This window comes from Tiliqua scincoides, chromosome 7, assembly GCF_035046505.1.
Source record: "Tiliqua scincoides isolate rTilSci1 chromosome 7, rTilSci1.hap2, whole genome shotgun sequence".
NCBI lineage: Eukaryota > Metazoa > Chordata > Lepidosauria > Squamata > Scincidae > Tiliqua > Tiliqua scincoides.
The window spans coordinates 10,266,538-10,275,907 of record NC_089827.1 but is presented as its reverse complement, the minus strand read 5'-3'; the positions used below and the strand labels follow the sequence as shown (position 1 = coordinate 10,275,907).

At 54.4% G+C, this 9,370-nt stretch overlaps 1 protein-coding gene across 1 annotated transcript; it reads right to left on the bottom strand.

Moving 5' to 3' along the window:
* Positions 1-5,133: 5,133 nt before the first annotated feature.
* FEZF1 (FEZ family zinc finger 1) lies at positions 5,134-8,657 on the bottom strand. Its single transcript, XM_066633663.1, has 4 exons — positions 7,908-8,657; positions 7,684-7,818; positions 6,709-6,841; positions 5,134-5,432 (listed from the first exon to the last, which is right to left on the bottom strand). Exons 1-4 carry the CDS (start codon positions 8,655-8,657, stop codon positions 5,134-5,136), a joined length of 1,317 nt encoding a protein of 438 aa, XP_066489760.1.
* Between the last annotated feature and the right edge of the window lie 713 nt (positions 8,658-9,370).

Genomic DNA, 9,370 nt, shown 5'->3' with positions numbered 1-9,370 from the left:
AGCCCTATCGACATCTTCCTGGAACTAAGCCCCATTGACTCTAATGAGAGTTACTTCTGAGTAGACATGCATAGGATTGGGCTGTTAGTGCTTTGCACCCCTTCTAGCTACGCCACTGCTCTGTGCCTCGAATGGTCGAGGACATCATTCTTATTCCCCCCCCCCAACCACCTTCATTCACTTCTCAGGCACTGAAAGGAGCATCGTCGCCTGGGAATTGCTGTGAAAGGTGATGGTTTTGGGGGGGGGGAATCCTGAATTTTTACCCCCCCCAAAGATGATTGAATAATAACACGTATTATTACTACGACTTTGGGGGGAGGGGGCTCAAGTTGCATCCAATTATTTGATTTAAAAAAAAATTAATTTAATTGTCTGTCGATTGATTGATTGATTGATTGATTGATTTTTGCAGTTCAGGTTGTTTGCAAGCTTGTCAGCCACAAAGGACCCACATCCCGGGGGGGGGGGTTTACCCTGGATGATCCTGCCCTCCCCCAAATCATGGCAACCCAGCCACCCCGAGTCATCCCAGAGCCGTCTGTCAAGACAGTGCCGGACCCGATGGATTGCCTCAAGACTCTTCCTCTGCAAATGCTCTCTTTTTCCCGGGGGGGGGGGGAAGAGGGGGGCTCAGGAGGCGCCAGAGCAGCCAAGCACCCTCCGACCGCGTCTGCCTCACCTCGGAGGGTGCTGGGGGGGGGGGACGGGGACGCCGTGGCTGGGTTCCTTCCAGCAGCTGCGTGGAGGGGGTTCCACCGGGGGAGGAAGACCGAGACCCCTGTCCCGGGCGGGACTCCTGAGTTCGAGGAAGCACACAGGCAGGCACCATCCTCCTCCTCCTCCTCGGATCTTCCTCGCCCAGGACTGCTCCGAACCCTTTCCCTCTCCCTCCCCTCCGGGGCAAAGGGAGGTCGAGGACGCGGCTGCCCTTCTCCGGGACCTGCCTCGCCTTCCCCTTCCCGGCTGGAAAGAACGGGGGGGGGGCAGATCTTGACCGGGGTCTCCCCGCCGGCCTGCAGACGGTTTCCTCTCTCCTGCCTCCTCTCCCTCCTTCCTTCTCCTTCTTTGCTGCCTGCTCTTTTCCTTCCTCGAGATTTTTTCGAGGCAACTTCCCTGCTTGGTTGTGTCACCAGCTGCATTTCCCCCGCCTGCCCCCCTGGATGTCCACCTCTCTTCTTCCCTGGCCCTTCTTCCTTGCTGTCCTTTTTGCAGAAGCCAAGCCTGGTCTCTGAGCTCCCATAACACACACAACTTGGCACACACACACACACACACTACTTGGAACACATAAACACACCCTTGTATTGGCAACCTTCAGTCTCGAAAGACTCTGGTGTCGCGCTCTGAAAGGTGGTTCTGGCACAGCGTCTAGTGTGGCTGAAAAGGCCAATCCGGGAGTGACAATCCCTTCCACACCGGGAGCAAGTGCAGTCTGTAAACACACCCTACTTTGTACACATAAACACACACACACAACTTTGTACACCTAAATCCTCTCTCTCTCTCTCTCTCTCTATCTGGTACACACACACATAGTACTTGACACACACACACACAGTACTTGGAACACATAAACACACACAACTTGGTACACACAAACACACACTACTTTGTACACCTAAATCCACACACATACACACACTATCTGGTACACACACTCACACACACACACAGAGTACTTGGTGCACGCACGCATGCACGCACGCACGCACACACACACACACACACACTACTTTGTACTCCTAAATCTACACACACACAAAACTTGGTACACACAGTACTTGGTACGCACACACAGTACTTGTGCACAAACATACACACTACTTTGTACTCCTAAATCTACACATACACATAACTTGGTGCACACACACACAGTACTTGGTACACAAATATACACACACACTACTTTGTACACCTAAATCTACACACACATACACATAACTTGGTACACACACACACCCTCCCTGCTTCCCCAACTCTGTCTCAGTTTCTCTTTCTTAGCAATCCAAGTCCAGATTCTTCTTCAAAAAAGGGGAGAGAAAAATCAGGGGCTCCATTTTGGCAAGTGCAGGAGGGGGGAAGGGGGAATATTAAAACATAAGAACATAAGAACATAAGAACAGCCCCACTGGATCAGGCCATAGGCCCATCTAGTCCAGCTTCCTGTATCTCACAGCGGCCCACCAAATGCCCCAGGGAGCACACCAGATAATATTCACTTCTGAAGGGCTGGAATGAGGGCTGGTTTCCAGAGGAAAAAGGCGTTCCTCCACCCACCCCCCTTCTGTTGCAGCCTGTGGGTCTCTGCTCTCTGCCCTCTTTCTCCGACCCCAAAGGTGGGAAGGCTGACAACCCCGGCCTATGCAGGTCTACTCAGAAGTAAGTCTCATTATGTTCAATGAGGCCTACTCCATGGAAAGCGTGCACAGAATTGTGGCCTGAATTGCTTGAAGAAGATCTCCGCAGAGCCAGCCTCCTGGGACAATTTGATTTGCTTTTGGGTGGAGAAAGAAGGGGAGATTCGAAACCACTTCATTTGTCTCCATGCTGGACTCCTCTCTGGCTCTGGCTGGCAGCAAACTGCCTCCCGCCCCAGAGCTTTGATCAATCCCAAACTAATTACCCCCAAGTCTTAATTAAACTCTTTAGCAGTTGGGTCCCTGTTCTGGCTAGACAACAGTTCGACAACACCCGGTGCCTTCCACCACATGTGGGGACCCACAGAGAGGAGCTAGACAGGCAGTGGCCCTCCAGACCTTCCTAACCCAGCATCACCATCATCATCATCATCATCATCGCTTCTCACATTTCCTCTCTTTGAAAAGGGCGATCCACCCATTTATTTTGCCACCAGATCCACCAAATCAACCATTTTTTTTGCACGTGCAATAATAATAATAATTAATAATAATAATTTAAAAAAAAATACAACCGGAAATGTCAGATCCTGTACAAAACTGAATCCAGTCCTGTGTCCACAAGGGAGGCCATCGGTCAAGAAGTCGGGGGGGGGGGGGTGTTTAAAGGGTGTTGGTGCTTGGGAGGGGTTGGAAAAAGAGGGAGGAAACCAGGAAAGTAGGAACGAAGAATCTGGGGATCAAACAAAACCAACTAGCAGGCAAAGTCCATCAACACATTTGGGGGGCGGAACCTATGTACAGCGAGGGGGTAAAAGGGACGCATGCTCTAGGGTGGCCAGACCCAAAGGGACGCTACAGAGAGCACCCCCGGGTGCCTCCACCCCGTGCCTCAGAAGTCTGATTTTTTTGCATTCGGGCTGCTGTTTGGGGTGTGGTTTGGCACCCCCTCAAGGTGTAGTACCAGGGGAAATGTACCCCCCTGCCCCACTTAGCTATGCCACTAATCCGTCCATCAAGGTCAATACTGTCTGCTCTAACTGACAGTGGCTGCCCAGGATTTCAGGCTGGTGTCTTTTCCCAGCTCTGTCCAATGTCACCAGCGATGGTACCAGAACTGGTCAGAAGCAACCCAGCGATTCTGTCACTTGCTTACAGTCCCTGCCCATCCAGGACCATCCTTGTTAAAAACAGGGGTGTTCTCCCGTGACAGTAAGGGGCCTCTCCTGGTGTGCTCAAGAGAGATGGTGCTGGGAACAAGAAGTTCTTGAAGACAAGAGCTGATACTTCCAAGGAACGGCAATTATTCTCTTTGTGATTTCTGAGAACAGAAAACTCTCTTAAAAGGACTAGATTCCCTGGAAAATTAGATCTTCTGGAATTGGGGATTGTCCTTTTTGGAGACCAGGATATCACTTTTTCTCCAGCTGGGTCTTCAGGAATAAGGATCAGTCTAGTCCAAAAAGAGCTTCAAGTCAAAGACAACCCGAAGCTTATTTTGAGGTTGCAGTATTGTGAAAAGAAAGGTCATTTAAAATATGGAATGTTTAAAGGAAGACCTATAGGGTATCCTATATGCACATTCATTCAGAAGTAAATCCTACTGAATACAATGGGGCGCACCCCTAGGAAAGTAAGGGTTCAATCCTATCCAATTTTCCAGTGCTGGTGCAGGTGTGCCAGCGGAGTGTGTGCTGTATCTTGTGGTGGAGGAGCAGTCACTGGGGTCTTCTCAAGGTCTGGGAACATGTGTCCCCTTACTGCATTTCGGCTACACCAGAGCAGGAAAGTTGGAGAGGATCGGGCCCTTACTTTCCTAGGAGTGAGCCCCATTGGACACAATGGGCCTTACTTCTGAGCAGGCATGTTTAGGATTGCGCTGAGGTACTAGTGTCTTGTGTGAACATAAAACCCAGAACCGAGAATGTATACTGGATTTTGTGCGCCACAATCCTGATTGACAACATTTAGACTTGGCTAATTCACAGTGAGCTCACAACTGGTCTTTTCGTCAGACACAAGGAAAGTCAGAACAATCCTTTTCAAGACAGGTAACTATCCCCAAGGGTGAGATTATTCCAGGTAATTCTCACCTTCTGGCAGGGGCTAAAGAGTAGCCTTTCCAAATCTGGGAGATCTGGGCTTGCATTGACAGTTCCTTCTTCTAGACTTGAGATGCTACTACAGTAATATGAAATGCCACCTACACTAGGAATAGACCTTCTCTCCTAAGGGGCAGGAGACTTCTGGACCAAGCAGGCAGTCCTTCAGGGAAGAAAGAGAATCCCTTGGAACAAGAATTGTGTCAGGATACAGGCCTGCACTCTGCTGGGATACTATACGGCAGGGCTTTGAGAGAACATCTTAGTGGTCTTCTGGGGTCAGGGGCAGTCCTTTAAAATGAAGGGACCTTATCACCCAGCCAGCTAGACACAATAAGGGCATCTAAACAGAAGGGGTCTTCCCCCTCCCCTCTTTCTTGGAAAGTGAGGGTCTGGCAACACTAGGCAGGCTTCCCAGACTGGGCCTTGACCCAGCTCAATAAATACACTCAAAGTAATTGGTCCTTTGTCCTGGTCTCTCCCCAACTTGAGATGGGAGGGGGAAGAACTCGAGTCTCTCATCTCGCTGCCCCCCTCCCCAACCAAGCAAGTCTGTCGCCTCTCTCCAGCAGTCCTGGAGGCCCAAGGCTGGCTGGCTGTGCCCAAGCGGAGCGCAGGAAATATCAAATCGCTTACGAAGTGCATGCAGAAGGTGTCCATGTGAGGGTGGCTCAAGGGTGGTGGAGCCCCGTGGAGGGTGGGGGCAGCTGCTCTGGCTTGCCGGGGGTCTGAGGCATGACCATGGGGCAGCTGCCGCCGCCACCGCTGTCGTGCAGCTTGCGGACGTGTTTCTTGAGGTCAAAGTTCCTGCAAAAGCCTTTGCCACAGGTGGGGCAGGTGAAGGGCTTCTTGTCGTTGTGGGTGTGCATGTGGAAGGTCAGGTTGTACACCTGGTGGAACGCCTTGTTGCAGATATTGCACTTGAACTGCTTCTCGCCGCTGTGCGTCAGCTTGTGGTTTTTGTAGTTCCCTGGAGGCCGAAAAGAAAGGGTTAATAATGGGGGCCCACAAAGGGGAAATCTTCCCCCCCTCCCACAATCTCAGCCCCTCAATAACTTACTGGCTCCCCTTTGAACAAACAAACACACGGAAATACAATCTCCAGGCAGAACCGGTTTCACTCCAGAGTCAATTCGACCTTTCAAATTATCCGTGGACTGGCTGTGGATTATCGCACGGTTTAAAAACAAACAAACAGCCAAAATTTTGAGGCAACCAGGAAGCCAATTTAGGGGAACAGATCTAAAATTTCATTCACTTGCTTTCCAAGTGGATCTCTTCTGGAACGGCTCTGTTCCAGGGATCACCTGGGTCAACTCCGTATCAACATATAAATATATATATATTTTCGGAACATATCCAGATAGATAGATAGATAGATAGATAGATAGATAGATAGATAGATAGATAGATCTCAGGGGAATTAAACAAGTATCAACCCTTGTTTTGACTTAACTGGGTTGTGCATCAGAGGCAACCCTACACCTCTCAAGGCCAAGAAAATCCTTCAAGACATCTTTGAAGGGGGCCCAATGCTATCCAACTTTTCAGCACCAGTGCAGCCATAAGGCAACCCCAAGGTAAGGGAACAAATGTACCCATGCCTCAAGAAGGCCTCAGTGATTGCCTCCCCACCACAGGATGCAGTGCACGCCCCAATGGCACGGCTGCACCAGCACTGGAAAATATTGGATTGGGCCCTGAGTCTCTCCTTGTTTATTTGGACAATGAAACCCACATAGCCCAGTGGGGCTCACCCCCAACCAAACGTGCCTGTGTTGGCAGAGCTTCTTTTGTAGGTGGTTGTCTACAGATGGTTGTGGTTCCACTGGCCGTCATGCGCTCCACATCCTCCCATCCCAGCTAAGCAGAAGTGGCAAACCACAAATCAGACTAAGAGCCCAATCCTGTGTATGACAATTCAGAAGCACATCCCATTATAGTCTACGGGACTTACTCCCAGAAAAGTGTGGGTAGGATTGCAGCCTCAATCCCCAAATCAGTGTCTTCTGATCAGGGAGAACTAAAACAACCACCGTCTCCATTTGGTGCACTTTCCCCACATGATTCTGGCAATTCATACCCTGAACATGGAATTTTTTTTGCATTAATAAGAAAAATAAAAGTAATGAATAAAATAATTTGAAATATCTGATCTGCGACTTGGGAAGAGTAACACACACACACACACACACACACACACACACACACACTCACAGATGAACATGGTGGTCCAGAGATCCTACCTTTTTGGTGAAAGCCCTTGCCACAGAACTCGCACACGAAAGGTTTGTAGCCGGCATGGATCCGTGTGTGGGTGTTGAGAGTGGAACTCCGGTTAAAGGCTTTCCCGCACTGGTTGCACTTGTGGGGCTTCTCCTGCAGAGAAGGGGGTGTAGGGGGGGGGAGCAAAGCAAAACCAGAGCCATTTTCCAAAGCACTCCGGGCTGGGGAGAGTCCACAGGCGGGTGTCTGAGGGGTCTGATGGTGAGATGAAGACCTGGGACAAACTGTTGAACACAAACCATCACCACCACCCCCAAAACAGCTCGGCTTGGATTCCTAGCACCGAAAGGGAATCCAGTGGATATTTTCCTTGAAACAGCCCATAAGGTTTTTGTTTTCCCATCTGAAGGGGGAGGGCAGCTTGGAGAATTGGAGGGGAGCGGGATAAAGGGGAAACCCCTGACATTCTTCCAGTCCTGTGTACACATAAGTCCCAGGGGTCTTACACCGGAGAACACATGCCTCTAAGAAAATTAAAGACCCAAAGAAGAAGGGGAGGAAGTAGGCAGACAGTAGCAGCCCACAAAGCCTTTTTCAAGGTGAAAGAAAGAAAGAAAGAAAGAAAGAAAGAAAGAAAGAAGAAAGAAAGAAAGAAAGAAAGAAAGAAAGAAAGAAAGAAAGAAAGACACAGTACAGACGACATCATTTCAGAGCCTTTCATCTGAACACTTCCCACCTGTGGTTTCTCCTGCTTCTTTCAAAGGTGCTTTGGCTAAAATGTCCTGGGGATGTGTCCAAACGGACCAGGGATGGGGGAACAATAGATATGAACCCCTGAGGGACAGCCAAAGAGTGGGGAATTGAGAGAGAGAGAGAGGAGAGAGGCTTGAAGCTTGGAAGAAATGCAGTTTGGAAAGTTTGAGGATAGATAGATAGATAGATAGATAGATAGATAGATAGGTGGATGGGTGGATGGGTGGATGGGCTGGGGCTACCTGGGTGTGGATGATCTTGTGGCGGCAGAGGGTGCTGGCCTGGCGGAAGCCCTTGCCGCAGACCTTGCACACGAAGGGCCTGGCGCCCGTGTGGACGGGCATGTGGCGCGTCAGGTTGTAGTGCGCGTTGAAGACCTGCGGAGAGGAGCAGAGGCGTGGGGTGAGCGGGGGGCGCGGGGCGGGGGGGCCGGGGCGGGCGGCGGGCGGGAGACGACGACACTCGCCTTGCCGCAGACCTCGCAGGTGAAGACCTTGGGCTTGGCGCCGGGCGAGCCGCGCCCGAAGTCCGCTCCGACGGCCTTGAAGGCGGGCAGCTTGTCGGCGACCAGCAGGTGCGCGGCGGCGGCGGCGGCGGCTGCTGCGGCGGCGGCGGCGCTGTGGAGCTGGGCGTGCGCCAGGTACTTGTCGGACGGGGCGGGCGGCTTGTTGCGCTCGGCCAGGCAGGCCTTGGGGGGCGGCGGGGCGGGCGGCGGCAGCGGCTGGCCCAGCAGGTAGGAGGCGACCGGGTGCAGGCTGAGCGCCGAGGGCGCGGCCGGGGGCGGCGGCGGAGGGGGGTCGGCGGCGCGGCCGAAGTAGCCCAGGGCGCCCAGCGCGTGGAAGGACGAGTGCGCCACCACCCGCGGCCGCACCAGCTTGTAGTGCGCGGGCAGCTCCGCCGGCGGCTTCAGGCCCAGCCCCGACGCCGAGGACGGAGGCTCCTTGCGCGGCTCCTTGGCCGGAGGCTCGTAGGGCGCCAGCGGCACGAAGGGCAGCACGCAGGGCAGCGCGGCCCCCAGCAGCTGCTGCTGCTGCTGCTTGCCCGCCCCGACGGGGCCGCCCTGCAGGAACGGCGGCGGCAGCAGCGGCGGCGGCGGCGGCAGCGCCCGGGGCTCCGTGCGGGCCATGATGCGCTCGATGGAGAAGGCCAGCGGCTTGGAGGCGCCCAGCAGTCCGCCCAGGCTCTTGGCCGCCGTCGGGGGCCCGCCGCGCTCCATGGCTCCGGCCGTGGCCCGGCCCCTCACGCCGCCGCCGCCGCCGCCGCCGCCTCGCCCTCCGCAGCCTCCCGGGACGCCCCCGACGCCGCCGCCCGGCCCATCAGCTCCATCCCCGACGCCGACGCCGCCAGCAGCCCCTTCCTCGACGCCAGCACAGCCGATCCGCGCAGCCCAAGCAGCCCCATCGCCGCCCGTGCGCTCCCGGGGCAGGGGACGGCAGCCCTCGCCCTCTCCTCCTCCTCCTCCTCCTTTCCGTCTCCCTCTCCGGACGGCAAGTGTTGGGTCAACAGCAGCAGCCACGATCCCGCCGCTCGACCGCTTGCCGGAGGAGAAGGTAAACTAAATAATGGCTCCATGCCTTCCGACAGGCACCAGGAGGGGGGGGGCAGAAAAGGGGCGACCCCCTTTCCCTCCCCACCCCCGAGAGCGCTGGGAAGGCTTCCCATTGGCGCCCGCGCCGCCGCCTCCCGCCCAGAGAGGGGGGAGGGAGCTGCCCTCCCCCTCCCCTCCCCTCTTGATCTCCCCCCCCCGTCCCCTGGTACTGCTCCCCCTCCGCTGAAGCAGCCTTCCGAGGTGGATCGATGCTCCCCCTCGCCTGCCGGTGACATCAGCCTCCCCCTCGGAAGAGCACAGCCGGGCTGCAGACGGGGAAAGGGGGAGCCCCACTTCGGGGCGTCCAGTGGGCCAGCGCGGAGCTGCCTGCGCCCGCTCGC

Bases quoted from the DNA above. Each gene is read 5' to 3' on its own strand.
- FEZF1 (XM_066633663.1), bottom strand. From the start codon at position 8,657: ATGGAGCGCGGCGGGCCCCCGACGGCGGCCAAGAGCCTGGGCGGACTG. The intron at 7,819-7,907 runs GCGAGTGTCGTC...TCCTCTCCGCAG, and splicing joins CCTGCGAGGTCTGCGGCAAG to GTCTTCAACGCGCACTACAA. The intron at 6,842-7,683 runs GTAGCCCCAGCC...CCTTCTCTGCAG, and splicing joins ACAAGATCATCCACACCCAG to GAGAAGCCCCACAAGTGCAA.